Here is a 25606-nt window from a genome sequence, read left to right on the forward strand (position 1 = left end):
TGTTTTTATTTTGTGTTGATCTGTGTTGTGTTTTAATGTTTCATGATTCCTTCTGTGTCTGTCTCCAGGCCCTTTTGCTCACTTATACTCTTAGATTGTGCACTACCTGAGGGACAGGGACCATGTCTAATTCCCATCTGTTTACTTTCTCTCTGTTTTTTTTTTTTGTGTGATATTTGTTAGGCGCTTACTATGTGTCAGCCTCTGTACTAAGTGCTGGGGCAGATATAATATTAGACACAGTCTCTATCCCACATAAGGCTTACAGTCTTAATCTCCAATTTTTCAGGTGAGGAAATTGAGACAGAGAGAAGTTAAGTGCCTTGCCAAAGGTCACAAAACAGACCAGTGGCTTAGTACAGTGCTCTGCATGCAGTAAACACTTAATAAATTCTACTACTACTACTACTCTGACTGCCAGGCCCAGGCTTTTTCCACAGGGCCCTGCTACTTACATCTCCCCTTTCCTTCTTCTTCCTTCCTGTAAATGATTTCAGTGTCTGTCTCTCCACTAGACTGAAAGCTCCTTGAGGACAGGGATTGTATCTTCTAACTCTTCTGCACTCTCCCAAGTGCTTAATACAGTGCTCTGCGCACAGTAGGTGCTCAGGAATTATAAATCAATCGATCAATTGGTAGCATTTACTGAATGATTACTGCATGCAGAGCGCTGTACTAAGCTCTTGGAAAAGTACAATACAATAGAGTTGGTGGACACGATCCCTGTGCACAAGGTGCTTACTGTCTACAGAGGAAGAAAGCTATTAAAATATATTGCAGATAGGGGAAATAGAGGTGTATAAGGATATTTATGGAAGTGCTGTGGGGCTGGGGTGAGTATCAAAGTGCTTAATGGGTAGGCGGCCAATGCATAGACGATGGTGAGGGGAGGGTGGGTCGGGGAAATAAGGGCCTAGTCAGGGGAGGTTTTTTGGAGGTAATGTAATTTTAGTGGGGTTTTGAAAGTGGGGAGAGTAGTTGATTGATGGATTTGAAGCGGGAGGGAGTTCCAGGCCAGAAGGAAGATGGGGACAAGGCGTCGAAAGCGAGGTAGATAAGATGGAGGTACAGAGAGTAGGTTGGTGTTAGAGAAGCGGAATGTGCAGATTGGGTGGTAGTAGGAATTAGAGGTGACTGCTTGATGGACGCAGTTGAGTGGCCCACTTCCTGCACCACCCAGTGGCCTTTGCTCAACCTAGTAAATTCTCACTGAGTCTGGGGGAGGGAGCCAGTCAAAGCTCAGCTTCCTTCTCGCCCCCCTCCGCCCAGGAGAATCTACCAGGGGGGCTTGCACGGTCAATCCCGCTGCATCTCTGGCCCCAAGCTTCCAAGCTGTGGGTTAGACGGACTGTTCCACTACTCGGTGAAAGTCAGGGGAACACCATGGTTTCAGCAAAGTCAGGGCACTAACCTCCCAGAAGGAAGAATGGACAGGAGGTCTCACCCGAGATTGTTGATGCTTGCGATAGTAGTCCAACACATTGAAGTGGCTCGGGTCAACTCTCAAGGCTTGTTTACACATTTCACAGGTTTTCACAGCTCCCAGTTCAGCACCTTAGATTAGATAGATGGATGATGATTATGGTATTTGGTTTTTTTGGTTTTCCTTTTTAGTGGTATTTGTTAAGTGCTTACTGTGCATCAGGAACTGTACTGAGTGCGGGGTAGATATAAGCTAACCAGGTTGGACACTTTGGGCTCACAGTATTTACCTCCATTTTACAGATGAGGTAAAGAGGCACAGAGAAGTTAAGGGATTTTTCCAAGGTCACACAGCAGACAAGTGGTGAAGCCGGGATTAGAACCCAAATCCACCTGACTTCCAGGCCCATGCTCTAATCACTAGGCCAGACTGCTTCTCAAGTGCTTGTTATTTGTTAAGCCTTACTATGTGGCAAGCACTGTTCTAAGCACTGGGGTAGATACACATTAATCAGGTTGGAAGTGGTCCTTGTTCTACTTGGGGGTCACAGTCTAAGAAAGAGGGAGAACAGGTATTTCATCCTTGTTTTACAATGATGAAATTGAGGCACAGAGAAGTTAAGTGACTTGTTCAAGTTCATTCAGGAGGCAATTGGGAGAGCCAGGATTAGAACTCAGGTCCTCAGGCTCTTTCTGCATCACTCTGACTGGGTCCCTTAATTCATCCCCCCTCCCATCCCCACAGTACTTATGTACATATCTGTAATTTATTTAATTATATTAATGCTTGTCTCCCTCTAGACTGTAAGCTCATTGTGGGCAGGGAAAGTGTCTGCTTATTATTTAGTTTCCCAAGTTCTTTGTAAAGTGCTCTGCACACAGAAAGCGCTGAATAAATAAGATTGACTGACTGACTGTTTCCACTAGGCTGGATGGCCTAGATGGATAGATAGATAGATTATATCAATTAGAGAGACACCCCTCTGGCCCAGCTCCAGAGCACTAAAGTCCATAGCTTTTTACTCTTCCATTTCCCCTCTCTGCAATTTATTTTGATGTCTGACCTGATGTCTGGACTTTAAGCACCTTTTGGACAAGGATCAGTACAACACAATACAACACAACAACAACCATACAAAACAACTCTATTGTATTGTACTCTCCCAAATGCTTAATACAGCACTCTGCACAGTGCTCAATACGTATCACTGATTGATTGATTACATTACTTTGTACGCAGGCAGTGTGCAATAAATACCACTGATTGATTGATACATACTACCCTGCTAATTTTGAGTTTATTTTTAAGGTATTTGTTAAGTGTTTACTATGTGCCAGTCACTTGTACTCAGCTCTGGGGTAGATAGAAGCTACTATCAGTTTGGACACAACTGAGGCTCCCAGTCTTAATCCCCATTTTATCGATGAGATAACTGAGGCACAGAGAAGACTGCAAGCCCACTGTGGACAGGGATTGTCTCTCTTTATTGCTGAATTGTAGTTTCCAAGCTCTTAGTACAGTGCTCTGTACACAGCAAACACTCAATAAATATGAATGAATGAATGAAATGAAGTGACTTGCCCAAGGTCATTCGAACCCAGGTCCTTCTGACTCCCAGGCCCTTGGTCAATCCACTAAGCCACATTGCTAGTCATTTAAGACTGGTATTATTTGAAGCCATAATCTATATAATAAGTTTAGTGAAACCAGGAACATTCAGTTTAAAAGAGCTTTATATAGAAACCTGCTAACCTGGTCCCTGAGCTCCAGTGAACTCCCATACAATCGTCTCCATTATTATGAGTATTTAGGATAACAACTAAATTTCAAGGCTTTAAATCAGTCTTGCTTATATTTAAATCCATGAGCAGTAATGGTTGGCCAAAGGATAATTGCTCCATTATGTGTCACAGGAGTGGCAACCATGAGATATAGCCCTTAATCAGCCTGGTCCATTGACCACTCAAGACAAAAGGCTCTGAGTGGCCTGGGGGAAATCAATTCAACAATCCATCAATCAATAATGGTATTGATTGAGGGCTTACTATGTGCAGAGGACTATACTAAGAACTTGAGAGCGTACAATACAGTAGATTTGGTAGACACGATTCCTGCCCACAAGGAACTTACAGACTATAGGGGGAGGCAGATTTTAAAATAAATTACAGATAGGGGAAATTTTGGAGACCAAGGTTCTAATCCTCGGTCTGTCACTGGTCTTCTAGGTGTCAATTCACTTGACCTCTCTGTACCTCTGTTTCCTCATCTGTAAAATGGGCATTAAACACCTGCTCTCCCTCCTCCTTTAGACTGAGAGCCCCAAGTTAGTTAGAGAAGGTGTCTGATCTGATTGAATTATATCTACCCCAGTAAAGTACATTGCTTGGCACATTATAAGTGCTTAACAAATTGCAATATTATTATTGTTATCCTTAAGGAATCCTTCCTTGGAGCAAAAAGGTCACAAAGCTACCAGAATTTGAAGGCACAATGGGAATGATTTTTTTCACAACCATATTTCAGTATTTAAATGAATATGTAGGAACACGTTCTACCCATCACTCGATCCATCCATCAATTTCCTGAGCCCTTACTATGTGCAGAGCACTGTGCTAAGCACTTAAGATGAACCAATTTCCCCAGTCAGAAATTTTTCCCCAGGGCAAGGGCAGTGAGGTTGCCCACGTTTCAGCCCTTGCATTTTCTGGGGTTCGTCCTGTACCGGTAACCAGGGAAGAAAGAATGTTTGCTTTCTTCGGCCTAATCACAGGTGACCGTGAAGAGAAGCAGAAATTCTTGAATAATTGCTTGTGCCTTTTGATAATGTGCCTAGAGCTGCAAATTAATTAATTCATTCAATTCAATCGTATTTATTGAGCGCTTATTGTGTGCAGAGCACTGTACTAAGCACTTAAGCTTAAGCTTACTAAGCTTACTGAGTCCTGGGCTGGTTGGAAGGGCGTTGGCCTGGGAGCCAGAAAACCTGGGTCCCAACCCCAGATCATGCAAACAGTCCTGGTTTTCTCAAGTTGATCCCGAGCCGCAGGATGCTGGCTGCTCCTTCTTTCTCTCCTACCTGCTGTTATCTTGGCTTCCAGCCACGTTTTCAGGCATTCCCGGTGGACAAACTGCAGACTTCCCACACAGCCGCATGGCTCCAGGAGTGGGTTGGAAGGGGAACCCTCAGCCATCAGACAGATGCGACATGAGTCTCCTTCCTCCTCAGAATTCTCCTCCAGCAGACTGAGCGGAAAACAAGTCCAAGAGTGAGAAAGAAAGGTGTGTTGCCACCACTTAACAAACGCGGGGAATTTCCACAGTGACCGGAGATAGGATGGAACGAGCTCCTGCCAGGAGAGATGTGGTCACCGGAGGCCCTTGGGGACCCTGGATGTCTGGCCATCCAAGGCATCGCAAGTCTCACGGCGGGCAGACACCATAGGCACCATCTGTATGAAGTTCGTCTTGGGGGGCCATGGGGGACCTCGGCCTGCCCCCCACCCCAACTTGCTCCGGGGTCTCTGTGTCCCTTTCTAGATGTCTCTGGACACTGGAGCCACTTCTGAGTAGGTCGGACCAGGTGGCAGGAGGGAAGGTGGAAGTCTGAAAATCAAACCACCAGCCACAAAGCCTCCCGGGGCCTTATATGTACCAGACAGGGGATGGGACGGCTGAAAACCAGGTGATCAGTGGCCACCCTGGAGTCCCAGCCTCTTCTCTCAGTCCCCTTCCCCTACAGCAAGGGGTTGGAGATTCTTTTTCATCCTAGCAGGGATTGTTATTTATTCAAATGAAAGCCCAAGGAATTCTTAAGCAGTTTTCTTAGGTGGTCTCACTAGAATCCACCAATCAATTGTATTTATTGCATGCTTACGGTGTGCAGAGCACTGGACTAAGCACTTGGGACAGTACAATACAGCGAAGTAGACGCAACCCCAGCCTTCGAAGAGCTTAAATCTAGGGACACTCACCCTGCTGGTAGCTCTCCCTTGGATTTCTGTCACCAAAGCCAGTCAGTTTTAACTTCACACCTTAACTGAAATTCGCCTTTTCCTTTCCATCCAAAATGCTACTACACTGATTCAAGCACTTATATCCTGCCTTGACTATTGTATAATCCTTCTCGCTGATCTCCCTGCCTCCTGCCTTTTCCCACTCCAGTCCTTTCTTCACTCTGCTGCCTGGATCATTTTTCTATAAAAGGTTCAGTGGTACGTCTACCCACTCCTCCAAAACCTCAAATGGTTGCCCATCCACTTCAGCATCAAAAAGAAACTCTTACCATTGACTTGAAACCACTCAATGAGCTTGTCCCCTCCTATTTTAACTTTCTGATTTCCTACAACAGCCCAGTCTGCATGCTTTGCTCCACCAACGCCAACCTACTCATTGTACCTCCAACTCATCTATCTCATCGCTGCCTCCTTGCCCACATCCTCCTTCTGGCCTGGAACTCCCTCCCCCTTCATATATGACAGACCACCACTCTCCCCACCTTCATAGCCTTAATAAAATCATACCTCTTCCAAGAGGTTCTTTCCTGATTAAGCCCTCATTTCCCCGACTCCTTCTTCCTTCTGTGTCACCTATGCACTTGGATCTGGACCCTTTAAACACTTGATATTCACCCCACCCTCAGTCTCACAGCATTTATGATTGTATCTGTAATTTATTTTAATGTCTGTCTCCCCCTATAGATGGTAAGCTTGTTATGGGAATGCATCTAGCAACTCTGTTGTTTTGTAATAATAATAATGATGGCATTTGTTAAGTGCTTACTATGTGGGAAGCACTGTTCTAAGCACTGGGGGGGATACAAGATGATCAGGTTGTCCCACGTGGGCCTCACAGTCTTAATCCACATTTTACAGATGAGGTAACTGAGGCTCAGAGAAGTTAAGTGATTTGCCCAAGGTCACACAGCAGACATGTGGTGGAGCCAGGATTAGAACCCATGATCTCTGACTCCCAAGCCCGTGCTCTTTCCACTGAGCCACACTACTTCTTGGGAGTGTACTCTCCCGAGCACTTAGTACAGCACTCTGCACACAGTAAGTGCTTAATAAATACTATTGATTGATTGATTGATTGAAAAGCTCTTCAGGTAGGCAGGGGCACTGGGCCTTCTGACCTGAGAGGTTAGGAAAATCAGATTTTCTTCCACTTTGGGACAGTATTTCTGGGTCAAGCCAGACTTCCTAAATATCGCATTGTCCTTCCAATTCAAACATTCTTTCTTAAAAATAGGAAAATAAGAACGAATTCTATAGTGTGGCTCAGAGGCATGAGTTTCTAAACCAAAGTCAATGCTCTGCTAATCCCTACACCTGGACAGCACTACATGCTTATGGTTCAGGTCTCCATTCAACAGATGTGGGGCAGAACATTTTGGTGGTAGGTAGCATTGAGCCCATCATCAAAAATGGAAGTAACTAAAGGTGGTATCAGTCACACACACCTGCGTATCTTCCCTGACACATGAGGAGAAAAACAGATAACAAAAATCAAACAAGGATAATGGAAAGATCTAAAGTCTGAGAGAGAGAAGGCCCAGGCTTTTTAATTACAATTCAGGCTGTGTCTTCAGGACTAAAGAAGCACAGGAATACCAGTGAATATAAATTCCGTCCCTTTGCCTGTGACACAGCAGAAGGATTTCTAACTGACCGATGTTTCACCACTAATAGCATGTTTGATTCTCTAACTTTGTGTGCAAGTGAGGCTAGAACCAGAGTGGCCTTGTGGGGGGGGGGGCGGGAGGGGGCAGCTTTCCAGAGATATGAAGGTAAATTCTTCTTCTACAGACGTACTGGCCCATGATCGGCCAGATAATTGGCAGCAGGCTCCGAAAACACAAAAATCTTCCTGCAAGCAGATACCACTGAAATCCACAGTCAACTCTGGATTCCTCTTCAACCACTGCCTGCAGAATCTGGGGCTCCCACTTTCTTGGGCCGCCTGTCTCCTTTAACAGGATTTCCCCCTTGGAGGAGGTGGAGAATTTTGCCGTGTATCAAACCTTTTATCTACTCTACAAGACCTCCCTCCCTGGAGTATAAAGCAAGCCTGGAGTCACAATTTCTAGAGAAGTAGCAAGGCCTAGACAGAGGAAAAAGCCCAGACCTGAGTTCTAATCTGGATTCTCCATTTGACAGAGGGGGAGTGAAGCAAGAGAAATTCATAAGCCAGGTGAAGACTGGGTATTTCTTTGAGTCTCCTGCATATGTTGATTTAGAAATGTTAGAAAGGGAGGGAGGGATCAATGAAGGAAGGGGGAAGGAAGAAGGAATTATTGAGCAATTAAAAAGGAGACCCTAGTCCACCTTACCACTGTTCTTCATCCCCCATCCTCCCTTCTGCGTCACCTTTACACTTGGGTCCATACCCCTTAAGCACTTTGATTTTCACCCCACTCCATAGCACTTATGTACATATCCACCTCTAATTTAATGTCTGTTTCCCCCTCCAGTCTGTAAACTCCTTGTGAGCAAGGATTGTGTCCACCCACTGTATTCTATTGTATTATTATTATTATTGTTATATTTGTTAAGCATTGTTCTAAGCTCTGGGGTGGATATCAGTTAATGAGGTTGGATGCAGTCCCTGTCCCGCTTAGGGCTCATAGTCTAAGCAGGAGGGAGAACAAGAATTGAATCCCCATTTTACAGATGAGGAAAAAGAGACACAGAAAAGTTGAATAACTTTCACAAGGTTACCCTGGCAACTGGCAGATCCAGGATTAAAACCAAGTCCTCTGACTTGCAGGCCTGTGCATTTTCCTGTTCCTCAAAGCTTAGTACTCTCCCAAGCACTCAGTACAGTGCTTCGCACACAGTGAGCACTCATATCATTGATTGGTAGAACACAGAAAGGGTCATTAATGGTATCAGCCACATTCCAAGAACTGAAATATATCCAGCCCCAGGTCTTCTGCCTTCTAAGACTCTCCTCACTGTTATTTCTTTGGAGAGGAGGAGGCCAGAGGTCTAGAAAGGCAAACAAACTTTGCTCCTCTGCTGGCTAATGCAAATAATGAACGTCTTCCTTTTTTCCTTGTGACCCTAATCCTCTTTCCTTTTAACCCTTCCCTGAAAGCTGCCCTGGTCACCTTCTTTCATCTCCTGAGCTTCCAGCTTTATCTCCTTAGCCTGTGAATCCCATGTGGGACAGGAACTGAGTCTGACCTGATTGGCTTGTTTCTACCTCAGCACTTAGTGCAGTGCTAGTCACACAATCACTGCTTAACAAACACCACAATTAGTATTATTACTAGGCCAGGCTCAGAGGGTAGTAAATGTGTTTGACTAAGGTCACATCTCTTCCAAGGGGCTTCCTTAATTAAGCCCTCTTTTCCCCGACTCCCTACTATGATTTTGGGCACTTGATGTTCATCTCACCCTCAGCCCCATGGCATTTATGTACATGTCGGTGCTTTACTTATATTGAAATCTGTCTTCCCCTCTAGACTGTATGCTCAATGTGGACTCAACTCACTCACTCCCCTATGCTTTTGTCAAACTTGTACCACTAACCCACAGCCCTGGATCATTGTCACAGTCCACAACCTTCGCTTCTGTGCATGAGTTGCAGAGTGCTGCAATCCAAATATCAGGATGACCTCATTCACCTCAAGTTCATCCTTACTTGCTTTAACTCTTCCCTCTTCTCTGCCCAGAAACATTATTTCTCCATCCTTGTTGACTCCCACGTCCATTGTCCTCACCAGTTGTTTCAGATGTTTGTCTCTCCTTAAACCCCCTGTTCCCCTGATCTCCCATCTCTTTCCCCTAATGACCTAGTCACGTATCTTATTGAGAAAATTGAAACCGTCAGGCGTGATCTCCCTAAAATCTTCCCTGCTCCTCTCCAGTCTCTCTCTCCTCCTGCCCCTTCTTCAACTTTCCCATCTTTTCCAGCAGTATCTCAAGAGATCACCTGCCTCCTCTCAAAATCCCCCCTCCCGTGCCTCTGACTCCGTCCTTTCACCCCTTATCAAAGCCCTTGCCCTTTCCCTTCCCTCTCCCTGACTGCCATCTTCAACAGCAATGGTTGTGACCCCACTGCTTTCAAACATGCTCATGTCTTCCTAAAAAAAACCCTCTCCTTTGACCCTATGGCTCCCTCCAGTTATCACCTAAAACTCCCTCCTCCCATTCCTCACCAACTCCTTGAGCGAGTTGCCTGCATGCACTGGTTCCAGTTCCTCTCCTCCAATTCTCTCCTTGACCTCCTCCAATCTGGCTTCCTTCCCCTTCATTTCAGAGAAAATGCATTCTCAAAGGTCATCGATGATCTCCTTCTGGCCAAATCCAATGGTCTCTACTCCATCCTAATCCTACTCAACCACTCAGTTGCCTTCGACACTGTAGATCACCCCTTTCTCCTGGAGACATTATCCAACCTTGGCATCCAAGACACACTGTCCTTTCTTGGACACCCATCTCTCTGGATACTCATTCTCAGTCTCTTTTTCGGGGTCCTCCTCTGCCTCCCACCCCCATACTGAAGCAGAAACTCCTCACCCTCGGCTTCAAGGCTCTCCATCTCCTCGCCCCCTCCTACCTCACCTCCCTCCTCTCCTTCTACAGCCCAGCCCGCACCCTCCGCTCCTCTGCCGCTAATCTCCTCACTGTGCCTCGTTCTTGCCTGTCCCGCCGTCGACACCCGGCCCACATCATCCCCCTGGCCTGGAATGCCCTCCCTCTGCCCATCTGCTAAGCTAGCTCTCTTCCTCCCTTAAAGGCCCTACTGAGAGCTCACCTCCCCCAGGAGGCCTTCCCAGACTGAGCCGCCTCCTTCCTCTCCCCCCCTCCCTCTCTCCATCCCCCCTGCCTTACCTCCTTCCCTTCCCCACAGCACCTATATATATGTATATATGTTTGTACATATTTATTACTCTATTTATTTATTTATCTTACTTGTACATATCTATTCTATTTATTTTATTTTGTTAATATGTTTGGTTTTGTTCTCTGTCTCCCCCTTCTAGACTGTGAGCCCACTATTGGGTAGGGACCGTCTCTATATGTTGCCAACTTGTACTTCCCAAGCACTTAGAACAGTGCTCTGCACACAGTAAGCACTCAATAAATACGATTGATTGATTGATTGATTGAGTCTCTCAGAGCTCCTTTCTGGGTCTTCTTCTATTTTCCAGCTACACCTACTCCCTTGGAGAACTCAGTCTCTGCCAGGGCTTCAACTACCATCTTTATGCAGATAATTCCCAAATCCACATCTCCAGCTTTGATCTCTCTCCTTCTCTATAGTCTTGTATTTCCTCCTGCCTTTCAGAACATCTCAAGCTCAACATGTCAGAGCTAGACAACCATCACCAATCTTCCTGTCTTACAAGTATGTAACCTTGGTGCTATCCCCGACTCATCTCTCTCATTCAACCCACATATTCATTCAATCATATTTCCTGAGACCTTACTGTGTGTGGACAGAGCACTGTACTAGTGTTTGGGAAAATACAATATAACAATAAACAGACACATTCCCTGCTCAATCTGTCACCAAATCCTGCCGGCTCAACCTTCACAACATCACTAAAATCTGCCCTTTCCTCTCCATCCAAACTGCTACCACATTAATTCAAGCACTTTCCCTATCCCACCTAGATTACTGCATCAGCCTCCTTGCTAAACTCTGTTCCTCCTGGCTCTCCCCACTCCAGTCCATACTTCACTCTGCTTCCCGACTCATTTTCTACAAAAATATTCAGGCCATGTTTCCTTCCCACCTCAAGAAACTCCAGTGGTTGTCCATCCATCTCCACAGCAAACAGAAACTCCTTACCATCGACTTTAAAGCACTCAATCAATTTGCCCCCTCCTCCCTTACCTCACGTCTCTCCTATTGCAATCCAGCCTGCACATTTTGCTCCTCTTATGCCAACCTACTCATGGTACCTCAATTTTGTCTACCTCGCCACTGACCTCTCACCCATGCCCTGCCTCTGGCCTGGAATGCCTTTCTTCTTCATATCTGACAGGGGCTCACTCCCCCACTTCAAAGACTTATTGAAGTCACATCTCCTCCACGAAGCTTTCCCTGACTAAGGCCTCATTTTCTCTTCTCCCACTCCCTCCTGCTTTGCCCTTGCACTTGAATTTGCACCCTTTATTCACCCCTCCCTCAGCCCCCAGCACTGATGTACATATCTGTAATTTTTTTTATACTAACATCTGTCTCTCCTTCTATACTATAAGCTCACTGTGGGCAGGGAACATGTATACAAACTTTATTACTGTATTGTACTCTCCCAAGCACTTACTACAGTGCACTGCACAGAGTAAGTGCTCAATACATTGGATGGATTGACTGTCTGCTCTGCACATGGTAAACAATAAATATGATTGATTGATTGGTAGTGTTTTCGCCAGTTCAGGAAAAAATCCTCTCTTCCACCTGCATAGGGAGAAAGGGATAGGAAAATAGAAGCCCTGAACACTCCCAAGAACCATCTAGGGTGCATTGTGGCAACTATTTGGGAAGCGTCTCTCAGTTCAGAGCTCTTTGAGTCTAGAGCTGCTGTCTGGATCATGGCTCAATCCCAAGGGCAGCTCGGTGTCCTTCAAGAGCTGAACCCTCTGTGCTCTTAAGAGGCAGGAACCTTTCTGGGAAGAAGTCTGCCTTTCTTATTCCTGGACTAAAAATTATTCAAGAAAATAGCCTGTTCCTGGCCAGCTAGGACCCTTTCTGCTGGGCAGGATCCTTCAATCACTCAGAGGTATTTATTGAGCACTTATCATGTGCAGAGCATTGTACTAAGCAATTGGGAGGGTATCATTTTGGGAATCTGGAAGGGTGGGACAGGCTGGCCAAACCAATGAGATAAACAAAACTCTGGCAGGAGTTTTATTTTCTTTCTGAGAAAGACCAACAAAATAAACAAAGTCAAATCTCTTAAAATAAGCAGGCATAAACTACAAAGAAGCTCTGTAATTTCACATTCCACGAACTCTCTAGTTAGCCAGGGAACTGCTTTTCTGGGCATTGGCAAGTTGTCGTAAAATCAGAGGTGTATGTGTAACCCCCGCAATTATGAAAATTCCTCACCTCTCCTGCAGTCTCTTCAGGTTCCCAGGGTCTGTGCCAGTCTTGGGAGCTTCCTTTGCATTTAAACCAGCTACTGTAAACACAATAGGCACTTCCTCCTGCACTGAACCAGCCAGGGGTAGGGGGCCTGGAAAATCCATCCTTGGTGGAGGACAACTAGGAGGAGCCCCTGAAGATGGGCTGGCTACCGGATCTTCAGGAATGACTGGAAAACTTGGAGATGAACTTAAGCTGTTCTCTGCCTGTTCTTCCCTGAAGCAGGTATCATCTTCCACTGAGGAGGCCAGAAGTCCTGAAACATCCTGGTTTTCTGTCCTGGCAGAAGAAAGCCTACTTCGAATAGGAGACAAAGGCCGACGAGTGTTAAACCTCACACTGCCGTCCGAATCCAGGATCTGAAGGGAAGTCGAGGGTAAGAATACACCCGTTGGCACCTCACCTCGTGGTGGGCAAGGTGGCAAAGGTCTGAGTGTGTTATGGGCCAGATTCAATAAGGGCCTGGGAGCCACTGGTCTCCCCGGAGGAAGGCCGTCATAAGTCCTGGGGCAGGTTCCGTGGGACGGCCTCTCTTGAGCTGACCTACTCTCTCCACTGCTTCCAGTGGTAGGGAAAGTGGTGACATTGAAACAACTCACTGGCCTGGTGTCAGCTTTAGTGACTTGAGAAGTGAATGAGGGCATCTCCTGTTCACTCGTGGCATCATGGCACTCGGCGACGGAATCCCCGTTGGCTATTTTGGGATTGCGAAGCGGATTTTGTCCCCCGGTAGCCTCTTCGGGGGCCACCTCTCTCAAGCTGCTTTGTCTTACTGAGGGATAACCGGCATCACTCCTTCTTAGTGAATTTGCTCTCCCGCTCCCAAGTTCATCATCCAAGGGCTGGGTTTCCGCCGGAGCTACCGACGCCCCCGGCCGCCTGCTGTTCTTGGGAACGAAAGCTGACGGGGGCTGTTGGAACCGGAAATGAAGGGATTCTTCTTCCAGCCTGGGGCTATCGCTTTCGGGATCTCCACTCTCTCCGGAGCGGTAGCCCCGAACTGAAGGAAACTCTTCAGCTCGACACCTGGGTGGAGGCCTCCACGAGTGCCCTGTCCTAGCAGCTGTAAGACACTGTCCGTTGGCCTCGCTTGGTGCGCCTCGAATAGCTGTCAGCAGAGCCAAAGGCTGCTGAGCCTGTGGAAGTGCATTTCGGTCTTTACTGATTTGGTCTGGGGTTTCCTGGTCTCTGTCGAGTTGGGAGGACTGGGCCAAGTGTCTTCTCTCTAAAGAGTGCCTCCTTTCGCTGGGCCATCCGGTGCCTTCTGGCCGCATTACAGGCTCTGCATTGAAAGGAGACAAAATTCGGTATCTGTTCTGTTGTGCCTGGGTGGGGGATTGAAACCTGCAAAATGCACATAGAATTGAAAGTGCCTGGAAGAGTGATGGTTCAAGAGAATCAGGAGCTGTTTCCTCCATGAAACTCACCACCCCCAGACAGCATTTCCCTGCATCCCATCATGCTCAGTGCGCTGGTGGGTCCTAGAGAGAGAAGAGCTAAATTCCAGAGTTGCCCAGGTCTGATAGCAGGCTGAAAACCACTACAGAAAATGAATAGATCCCTCCTGTTTCTTCATTGTTCTAATGCTGACAATTTCCCTTTGAAATTAGTGAAAAAGAAACACAAACCTGGCCATGGCCATTTGATCACAATTTAGTTCAGTGAAGCTGGAAGCCTTCAGGATCTTTTTGGCCTTTTTTTAAAAAAATGATACTTGCTAAGCGCTTACTATGTGCCAGACACTGTACTACCAGCTGGGGTCGATGCAGGATAATCAGGATGGACACAGTTCATGTTCCACATGTAGCTCACAGTCTTAATCCCCATTTTACAGATGAGGTTACTGAGGCCCAGAGAAGTGAAATGACTTCCCCAAGTTCACACAACAGACAAGTGGAAGAGCCAGGATTAGAAGTCAGGTCCTTTTGACTCCCAAGCCCATGCCCTATTTACTAGGCCATGCTGCTTCTCTTAGATACAAGGTAAATACCTTGTACCTATCCCAGCACTTAGAACAGTGCCTGGCACATAGTAAGTGTTTAACAAATGCCATTAAAAAAATCAGCACAAGAATCTAGAGGTAGGAGAAGCCTCTTGAATCCTCTAGTTAGTTCATTAGCTCATTCAATTGTATTTATTGAGCACTTACTGTGTGAAGAGCACTCTTATAAGCACTTGGGAGAGTACAATATAACAATAAACAGAGATTTCCTGCCAGTAGTGTCAACTGAGCACCTACTATGTGCTAAGCACTGGGTAGAGGCAGTACATAACTGATGATGCCTGGTCCCTATCCCCCCATGAAACTCCCCATCTTACAATGGGGAGGAAAAGATAAAAAAAAGAGAGGGTTTGTTTTTCCCAACCTGATCCTTCGGCAGCTTGCGGGGTAGCCTGCAGCAAGGAGGTGGGCTTACATCTCTCTTCTGGCCATCTCTGGCTCTGCAAGCCTGGGCTCGCTGGCAGCCTCCCCAAGTTCAGCTTCTTCCTTGAGAGGGTCTGGGCCTGGGCCGCTGAGAAGTGCAAAACCATTTCAGTATCAAGAACCAATCACCTGGATGGGAGAAATCTCTCTCTTAAACAAACCAAGCTCAAAAGACCTAGAAAACAAGCATCTGGAAGAACTGCCCTTTTGTGGAGACTCTTCCCAAATGGATTCCTCAGTTGTGCCAACTTGGTCAATTCCATTCCCATCTCGCTGGATTAAAAGTTGAATTAACAATACACAGAGTAAATTGAAATTTCTATTAAAAATCACACCTTATTTTTCCACTCCTCTCTCCAAGGGGAAACATTTTTTTCCTAGGAACTGATGCAGGGACCTCTCCTTGTCCTCTGCAGGGACAATTTTAATCAATAATCAATCAATCAATCAATCAATCGTATTTATTGAGCGCTTACTGTGTGCAGTAAGAGACAGTCACTACCCAACAGTGGGTTCACAGTCTAGAAGGGGGAGACAGAGAACAAAACCAAACATACTAACAAAATAAAATAAATAGAATAGATATGTACAAGTAAAATCGAGTAATAAATATGTACAAACATATATACATGTTTGTATATGTATACTATATATACTTACTATGTGCAAAGCACTGTTCCAAGCACTGGGGAGGTCACAAGGTGATCCGGTTGTCCCATGGGGGGCTCACAGTCTTCATCCCCATTCTACAGAGAAGCAGCTTGGCTCAGTGGAAAGAACACGGCCTTTGGAGTCAGAGGTCATGGGTTCAAATCCTGACTCCACCACTTGTCAGCTGTGTGACTTTGGGCAAGGCACTTAACTTCTCTGTGCCTCAGTGACCTCATCTGTAAAATGGGGATCAAGACTGTGAGCCCCCCGTGGGACAACCCCATCACCCTGCAACCCCCCAGCGCCTAGAACAGTGCTTTGCACATAGTAAGTATAATAATAATAATAATAATAATAATAATAATAATAATAATAATAATAATAATAATGGTATTTGTTAAGCATTTACTCAGTTCCAGGCACTGTACTAAGCACTGGGGTGGATACAAGCTAAGGGGGTTGGTCACAGTCCTTGTCTCGCACAGGGCTCATAGTCTTCATCTCCATTTTACAGATGAGGTAACTGAGGCACAGAGAAATGAAGTGGCTTGCCCAAGGTCACACAGCAGACAAGTGGAATGGTATTTATTGGGCGTTTAAGAGCACTGTAATACGGGCTTGGGAGAGTACAATAGAGTTGGTAGAAATGTTTTCTGCCCACAAGGAGCTTGTCTTTGAATGAGTTAAGCATATAGCCCAGCCTTGTTGACAATTACACAAATCTTCAAATCTGCCAAACTTTCCCATCCTACTTTCCCCAAACTTAGCGGTGTCCTAGAAATGACATGTTGGGATTATGCGAGAATCAGTAGCTGGAAGGAGCCCAGGTAGGCCTGAGGTCAGATCCTTCCTCATTCATTCAATCAATCATATTTATTGAGCGCTTTCTGTGAGCAGAGCACTGGCCTAAGCGCTTGGAAAGTACAAGTCGGCAACATATAGAGACGGTCCCTACCCAACAAAGGGCTCACAGTCTAGAAGGCTCCCTCCCATTTCAAAATTCCACCAGGGAACAGCTCTCACCATCTACAAATAATAACAATAATGATGGTATTTGTTAAGCGCTTACTAGGTGCCAGCACTGTAGTAAGCGCTGGGGTGGATGGGGGCGGAGGTAAGCAACCACCTCAAGGTCTGCTGTCTGGGAGGTGGTGGGGGTGGGAAAGGGTCATGGGGCAGACACAGGACAGTGGGGGTTAAAGATCTCAAAGCAGGCAGGCTGACATTTTATTCTACTCTCCCAAATGCTTAGTACAGTGCTCTGCACAACAATAAGTGCTCAATAAATTCCATTGATTGAGTGATTGAGCGACTAGGAAGTGGTGCCTGGGTGGGCAGGGCCCCTGGGGAATGGCATGCAATGGCTCTGGAGCAGGGGTTGGTTGGGGGCTCAGAGACCATCTTGAGAAATGTTCTTGTTTGGGGATTTCAGTGGCTTCTGTTTGATCTTTCACAACGTAACATTATTCTTTCTTATGGTATTTGTTACGCTTTTACTATGTGTCAAGCACAGTTCTAAGTGCTGGAGTAGATACAAGTTAATCATTTTGGACCCAGTCCCTATCCCACTTGGGGCTCACAGTCTAGGTAGGGGGGAGAATAGGTATTGAATTCCCATTTTACAGTTGAGGGAAATGAGGCACCAAGAAATTAAGTGACTTGCCCAAGGCCACACAGGAAGCAAGTGACAGAGCTGGGTTAGAACATGAGAAGCAGCGTGGCCTAGTGAAAGAGTACAAGCCAGGGAGACAGAGGATCTGGGTTCTAATCCGGCTACACCACTTGTTTGCTGTGTGACCTTTTCTAGACTGTGAGCCCACTGTTGGGTAGGGACCGTTTCTAAATGTTGCCAACTTGTACTTCCCAAGTGCTTAGTACAGTGCTCTGCACACAGTAAGCGCTCAATAAATACGATTGAATGAATGAATGACCTCGGGCAAGTCAATTCACTACTCTGTGCCTTAGTTACCTCATCCGTAAAATAGGGATTAATAAGACTCTGAGCCTCATGTGGGACAGGGACTTTGTCCAACATGATTATCTTGCATGTACCTCAGCTCTTAGTACAGTGCGTGGCACACAGTAAATGCTCAACAAATACCATTAAAAAACAAAATGAAAAAAACTCAGGTCCTCTTACTCCCAGGCCTGTGCTCTTTCCACTAGGCCACACTGCTCCTCTGCTGATGTCACATGGAGTGCTTTTTGGGTATGCTCCGTCCCTCGGAAGACTGCTGAGCCTGCAGTGTCTTGCAATGACATCATTTTCTCTGCCATGAGCAGCCCTGTGTCTGTAGGTGGCTGTGTGTGTGTGCATGTGTGTGTGTGTGTTGGGGGGGGGGGGGGGGCAGCCATCTGATATCTCTCAACCTCCCTTATACAATCTTTATTTATTTCTCCTGCCACATTTCTGCTACCAACAGTTGCTGGATTGTTTTTGGGTCTTTCTGTCTCCATTATACTTACAGTTCTTCGAGGAAGGGACTGTGTCTTCTCTCATTGTACTCTCTCAGCCGCTCAGTACAGTACTTGGCACTCAACAGCCATTCAGTAAATATCACTGATTGATGGGGGGAAGTTTCAAATTTTTAGTTTTTGTTCAAACATGGTCTACTTGCCTTCCATCTAATCTTCTAGACTACACCTAAATCTTTCAGATTCTAAGAGCTTGGACTTGAAAGTATGAAAATCATATTTTTAAAAATGGATTTGTGAAAATCAACACTCATCCATTAATTCATTCAATCATATTTATTGAGTGCTTACTATGTGCAAAGCACTGTACTAAGCACTTGAGAGAGTACAATATAACAATAAACAGACATGTGAAAATGTTCAAAAGAACTTCAAAATGTTCAAAGGAACTTAGAGAAGCAGCATGGATAGACAGTGGAACTGGGAGTCAGAAGGACCTGGGTTCTAAACCCAACTCCTCCACTTGTCTGCTGTATGACCTAGGGCAAGTCACTTCACTTCTCTGTGTCTCATTTACTTCATTTGTAAAATGGGGATTAAGACTGTAAACTCCATGTGGTAAGGGACTGTCTCCAATCAGATTATCTTGTATCTATCCTGGTGGTTAGAATAGGGCTTGTCACATAGTTAGTGCTTAACAAATACCACAAATTATTATCATTACTATTATTACTATTATCTATTTATAAATGATTTTGAACCTGTATCCTCTATCAGAGTATAAGATTCTGTGGACAGAGGAGGAGGTGCCTCTTGCTTCAATCTTCTTACTTTCTCCAGTGCTTTATAAGAGTGCTCAATAAATACCAGTCACATGGTCAGTGATGGAACTGGAAAATTCAGTCAAGATTTCATCTGTACCTCCAGAGGACAGATTCTTTCCTCCAAAAAAGAATGTGAGCCCAATCAATTGGTAAGTGGGAACTGCCTCTTTTTGGAAAACAAACTTATCCAATTGACAAAACCGAATGGAAATGACGAGTTTGTGCAAACTAATAATAATAATGATGACATTTATTAAGCGCTTACTATGTGCAAAGCACTGTTCTAAGCGCTGGGGACATTACAAGATGATTGGGTTGTCCCACAGGGGGCTCCCAGTCTTAATCCCCATTTTACAGATGAGGTAACTGAGGCCCAGAGAAGTTAAGTGACTTGCCCAGTTACACTGCTGACATATATACCTGTATATATGTATATATGTCTGTACATATTTATTACTCTATTTATTTATTTATTTATTTTACTTGTACATATCTATTCTATTTATTTTATTTTGTTAGTGTGTTTGGTTTTGTTCTCTGTCTCCCCCTTTTAGACTGTGAGCCCACTGTTGGGTAGGGACTGTCTCTATATGTTGCCAACTTGTACTTCCCAAGCACTTAGTACAGTGCTCTGCACACAGTAAGTGCTCAATAAATATGATTGATTGATTGATTGATTGATTGACGGTTGGCAGAGCTGGGATTTGAACCCATGACCTCTGACTCCAAAGCCCATGCTCTTTGCACTGAGCCACGCTGCTTCTCCAAACTACCTATGTCAGGGGAAGGGCAGAGTGACTGGATAGAAAAATCTTGTCTGGAATCAGAGAAAGCAGAGATTAGTGGATCCTTAATCATTGTTTTCATACGCAGAGCATTGTGAAAAGACTCTTTAAAGTCTTTTTTTTTTTCCTCTCTCTGCAACGTGTTGAACATGATGGAGGGACAGTGAACCTTGTGGTCCCTGTGGACGAGGGTGAGAATCTGGGAGCTTAGCCAGAGAAACCACAGTGCTGTTGTGGTACCTGGGAGGGGAGTCATCTTTGGAAGCAGCGTGGTCTAGTGGAAGGCAGCATGGCCCAAGTGGAAAGGGCAAAGGCCTAGGAGTTAGAGGACCTGGGTTTTAATCCTGACTCTGCCACTCTGCTTGGGTAAGTCACTTCACTGTACCTCTATCTCGTCATTCTCATCGCCAAACCCTCACCTACGTCCTGCCTCTGGTCTGCAATGCCCTTGCTCCTCAAATCCGAGAGACAATTACGCTCTCTCACTTCAAAGCCATATTGAAGACACATCTTCTCTGAGAGCTCTTCCATGACTAAACCCTCCTTTCCTCTTCTCATACTCCCTTCTGCATCGCCCTGACTTTCTCCCTTTATTCAATTCCCCCTCCCAGCCCCACAGCACTTATGTACATATCTTTTATTTGCCCACAGCATTTATGTAATTTATTTATTTATATTCATGCCTGTCTCCCCCTTTAGACCATAAGTTCATTGTGGGCCGGGAATTTGTCTGTTTATTTTATTATTATTATTTTTAAATGGTATTTGTTAAGCGCATACTATGTGCAGAGCACTGTTCTAAGCGCTGGGGGGTTACAAGATGATCAAGTTGTTCCACGTGGGGCTCACAGTCTTAATCCCCATTTTACAGATGAGGAAACTGACGCTCAGAGAAGTTAAGTGACTTGCCCAAGGTCACACAGCAGACATGTGGGGGAGTTGGGATTCGAACCCATGACCTCTGACTCCAAGGCCTGTGCTCTTTCCACTGAGCCACGCTGCTCCTCTATTCCTGTTTATTGTTATATTGTACTCTCCCAAGTGCTTAGTACAGTGAGGTGCACACAGTAAGCGCTCAATAACTATGATTGATTGAATGAATGAACTCCTCTGAGCCTCTGTTCCCTCATCTGGGAAATGGGGTTTAAATTCTTCTACCTCCTACTTAGACTGTGAGTCTTGTGTGTTCAAAGACTGTGTCCAATCTGATTATCTTGGACACAGATAATCCAGCAGAGAGAAGCAGCCATGGCTCAGTGGAAAGAGCACGGGCTTTGGAGTCAGAGGTCATGGGTTCAAATCCCGGCTCCACCAATTTTCAGCTGGGTGACTTTGGGCAAGTCACTTCACTTCTCTGGGCCTCAGTTACCTCATCTGGAAAATGGGGATTAAGACTGTGAGCCCCCCCGTGGGACAACCTGAACACCTTGTAACCTCCCCAGTGCTTAGAACAGTGCTTTGCACATAGTAAGCGCTTAATAAATGCCATCATCATCATCATCATCATTATTACCTTGTATCTACCCCAAGTAGAGTGCTTGGCACATGAAACAGTGTGGCCTAGTGGATAGACAATGGTCCTGAGAGTCAGAAGGACCTGGATCCTAATTCTGGCTTTGCCATTTGTCAGTGTGAGACTTTGGGCAAGTCACTTCACTTCTCTGTGCCTTAATTACCTCTTCTGTAAAATGGTAATTAAGACTGTGAGCCTCATGTAGGACATGGACTGTGTCTGACCTGATTAATTTGTATCTACCCCAGCACTTAATACAGTGACTGGCACATAGTAAGTGCTTAATAAATACCATAAGAAATAGTAGTGAGTATTTAACAAATACCATAATAATAACAATAATGATAGAATAAATGCTAGTGATAAGTTTGTTTTTCTAAAACCTTATGAACTCTTCTCGTAGAGGCATTGTCTTAGCATAAATCTCATTTTACAGACTAATAATAATTGCGGTATTTGCTAAGCACTTACTATTTGCCAAGTACTGTACTAAGCACTAGGAAATGTATTCATTCATTTATTCAATCGTACTTATTAAACGTTTTACTGTGTGCAGAGCACTGTACTAAGCACCTGGGAAAATACACTACAACAATAAATAGGGACATTCCCTGCCCACAATGAGCTTACAATCTAAAGTCGGAGAGACAGACATCAATACACAGAAACAAAAATACAGATATGTACATAAGTGCTATGGGGCTGAAGGTGGGGGAATCAGTCAATCAATCAATCATATTTATTGAGTGCTTACTGTGTGCAGAGCACTGTACTAAGCGCTTGGGAAGTACAAGTTGGCAACATATACAGATGTTCCCTACCCAACAGTGGGCTCACAGTGTAGAAAGAGCAAAGGGAGCAAGTCAGGGTGATGCAGAAGGGAGTGGGAGATGAGGAAAAGTGGGGCTTAGTCTGGAAAGGCCTCTTGGAGGAGATGTGCCTTCAATAAGAATTTGCACTGGGGAGAGTAATTGTCTGTTGGATCTGAGGAGGGAAGGCATTCCAGGCTAGAGGTAGGATGTGGGCCAGGGGTCGGCAGCGAGACATGTGAGATGGAGGCCCAGTGAGAAGGGTTTTTTTTATAGCATTTATTAAGCGCTTACTATGTGCCAAGCACTGTTCTAAGCACTGGGGAGGTTACAAGGTGAACAGGTTGTCCGACGTGGGGCTCACAGTCTTAATCCCCATTTTACAGATGAGGTAACTGAGGCACAGAGAAGTTAAGTGACTTTCCCAAAGTCACACAGCTGACAAGTGGTGGAGCCGGGATTTGAACCCCTGACCTCTGACTCCAAAGCTTGTGCTCTTTCCACTGAGCCACGCTGCTTCTCTGAGCCACGCTGCTTTCCACTGGTTAGCACTGAAGAAGCAAAGTTTGTGGGCAGGGTTGTAGAAGGAGGGAAGGAAGATGAGGTAGGAGGGGGCAAGGTGAAGGAGTGCTTTAAAGCAGATGGTGAGGAGTTTTTGTTTGATATGGAGGTGGATGGGCAACCACTGGAGATTTTTGAGGAGCAGGGTGACACGTCCTGATTAAAGACAATCTGGTTGGACACAGTCACTGTCCCATTTGGGGCTCCCAGTTGAGGGGGTTATTTAATCCCCATGTAGTTTATTTAATCACCTACAGACGAAGAAACTGAGGCCCAAAGAAGTGAAATGAGTTGCCCAAGGTCACACAGCAGGTAAGTGGCAGAGCTGGAATTAGAGCCCAGGTCCTCTGGCTCCCAGGCCCAGGCTCTTTCCACTAGGCCACGCTGCCCCTCAGCTCTGGGGAGCAGCAATCAATCAATCAATCAATTGTATTTATTGAGCGCTTACTCTGTGCAGAGCACTGTACTAAGCGCTTGGGAAGTACAAGTTGTCAACATATAGAGACAGTCCCTACCCAACAGTGGGCTCATGGGTTTTACAGCTTCAATCCCCATTTTACAGATAGCTAACTGGGGCACAGAGAAGTTAAGTGACTTACTCAATGCCACACAGCAGGCAAGTAGTGAAGCCAGGTTTAGAACCTAGGTCCTTTTGACTTCAAGGCCTGTGCGTTTTCATCATCATCATCATCATCAATCATATTTATTAAGCGCTTACTGTGTGCAGAGCACTGTACTAAGCGCTTGGGAAGTACAAGTTGGCAACATATAGAGACAGTCCCTACCCAACAGTGGTAGGGAGAGGTAAATAAGGCAGTCTCACAGTTGAGATTTAAATTCGGCTTTTGCTGCCACCACCCTTAGGGGATCCTAAGGTACAATGGCCATAATAATAATAATAATAATAATGATGATGGTATTTGTTAAGTGCTTACTATGTGCAAAGCACTGTTCTAAGCACTGGGGGGATACAATGTGATCAGGTTGTCCCACGTGGGGCTCACAGTCTTAATCCCCATTTTACAGATGAGGGAACTGAGGCACAGAGAAGTTAAGTGACCTTTGGAGAGAGGCTGTTTCACAGTCAGAAGGACCTGGGAAATTCTGCCCTGGCTGGGTTCCACCCCGACCCCAGGCCCAGCACCAGATTCCGGGGTCAACTTCGCAGATGCTTTGGTTTCTGCCCCTCGCCCAACTCAAAACTGGTACTCTTAAATCTCCCCCACCACTGCACCGAGCTCCTCGAATCAGGACTTCCCTAGGCCCCCACCTAGTAATGCGATTATGTTGACAGACCACAGAGTTTTAGCAAGATTTGGCAGCAAAGAAGACTTAAGCTGCTGCTGCTAGGGATGGGATCCTGGAGATGAATCAAGGATTTAGCCCAGACTTGCAGACAGAACTCACCTCTCAGTGGCAAACACCCCACAGGGCATGCAAATTTGATCAGTCCTAGTCTTCAGTTCCTGACCAGTTAGGCACTTATAGAGTTTAACTGCTGCTTGGTTTGGGGTGGGGGGGTTGAGGGGACTTTGCCCCCACGAAGCTCCAGCTGACCCCCTCCCCTTTCCCGTCCCCCAACTCCCACCCCCCTCCCCTTCATCCACTGCTCTCTGGCACTATCTCTAATTCTGAAAGTGGGGAACAAGCAAGCTGCCGAGGAGGAGGCGGGTAAATCGTATTAAAAAAAAGACACATTAGGCAAAATAGAAATACAATAACTTCCTCAGAAAGGCAACTGAGGCAGATACTAGGTGCTGTTGTCTGTGGAGGTCAATCAATCAATCAATCAGTTGTATTTATTGAGCGCTTACTGTGTGCAGAGCACTGTACTAAGAGCTTGGGAAGTACAAGTTGGCAACATATAGAGACAGTCCCTACCCAACGGTGGGCTCACAGTCTAGAAGGGGGAGACAGAGAACAAAACAAAACATATTAACAAAACAAAATAAATAGAATAGATATGTACAAGTAAAATAAATAAATACATAGAGTAATAAATACGTACAAACATATATACATATATACAGGTGCTGTGGGGAAGGGAAGGAGGTAAGGTGGGGGGTATAGAGAGGGGAAGGAGGAGGAGAGGAAAGAGGGGGCTCAGTCTGGGAAGGCCTCCTGGAGGAGGTGAGCTCTCAGTAGGGCCTTGAAGGGTGGAAGAGAGCTAGCTTGGCGGATGGGCAGAGGGAGGGCATTCCAGGTCAGGGGGATGAAGTGGGCTGGGGGTCGACGACAGGTGAGAACGAGGCACGGTGAGGAGATTAGTGGCAGAGGAGCAGAGGGTGCGGGCTGGGTTGTAGAAGGAGAGAAGGGAGGGGAGGTAGGAGGGGGAGAGGTGATGGAGAGCCTTGAAGCCGAGGGTGAGGAGTTTCTGCCTGATGCATAGGTTGACTGGTAGCCACAGGAGATTTTTGAGGAGGGGAGTAACATGCCCAGAGCGTTTCTGGACAAAGACAATCCGGGCAGCAGCGTGAAGTATGGATTGAAGTGGGGAGAGACAGGAGGATGGGAGATCAGAGAGGAGGCTGATACAGTAGTCCAGACGGGATAAGATGAGAGCTTGAACGAGCAGGGTAGCGGTTTGGATGGAGAGGAAAGGGCAGATCTTGGCAATGTTGCTGAGTTGAGACCTGCAGGTTTTGGTGACGGCTTGGATGGTCCCAAAAGTGCAGGTGCCAGAACCCCCTCCCATTGACCTGAGGCCCATAATCCACCAAAACCAAACCCAAAAAAAGGAACCAAAGGGGAAATCACCCTATCTGGCTTTCATTATGCAAATTAGCAGTAAATTTACAAGAGTGCAGGTAGACTGTAAACTCACTGTGGGCAGGGAGTGTGTCTACCAACTCTGTTATATGGTAGTAGTACTTGTACATATTTACTATTCTATTTGTTTTGTTAATGATGTGCATTTAGCTTTAATTCTTTTTGTTCTGATGACTTGACACCTGTCCACATGTTTTGTTTTGTTGTCTGTCTCCCCCTTCAAGACTGTGAGCCTGTGGTTGGGTAGGGACCATCTCTTTATGTTGCCAACTTGTACTTCCCAAGCGTTTAGTACAGTGCTCTGAACAGAGTAAGAACTCAATAAATATGA

At 45.7% G+C, this 25606-nt stretch overlaps 1 protein-coding gene across 7 annotated transcripts in view; it reads right to left on the minus strand.

Annotated features, from left to right (window-relative positions):
* Window positions 1-25606, minus strand: part of MARCHF10 (membrane associated ring-CH-type finger 10) — a 96467-nt gene that overhangs the window by 18455 nt on the left and 52406 nt on the right. For 6 of the 7 annotated variants that reach the window (XM_038754179.1, XM_038754174.1, XM_038754177.1 and 3 more), the window contains 4 exons: window positions 14890-15036; window positions 12488-13805; window positions 4500-4666; window positions 1412-1554 (listed from right to left, as the gene is read on the minus strand). In XM_038754179.1, coding sequence (XP_038610107.1) covers window positions 1412-1554; window positions 4500-4666; window positions 12488-13805; window positions 14890-15036 — 1775 coding nt within the window. The remainder of the gene's footprint in view (window positions 1-1411; window positions 1555-4499; window positions 4667-12487; window positions 13806-14889; window positions 15037-25606) is intronic. The other variant, XM_038754180.1, reaches the window with a different exon arrangement.

Source organism: Tachyglossus aculeatus, chromosome 11, assembly GCF_015852505.1.
Source record: "Tachyglossus aculeatus isolate mTacAcu1 chromosome 11, mTacAcu1.pri, whole genome shotgun sequence".
NCBI lineage: Eukaryota > Metazoa > Chordata > Mammalia > Monotremata > Tachyglossidae > Tachyglossus > Tachyglossus aculeatus.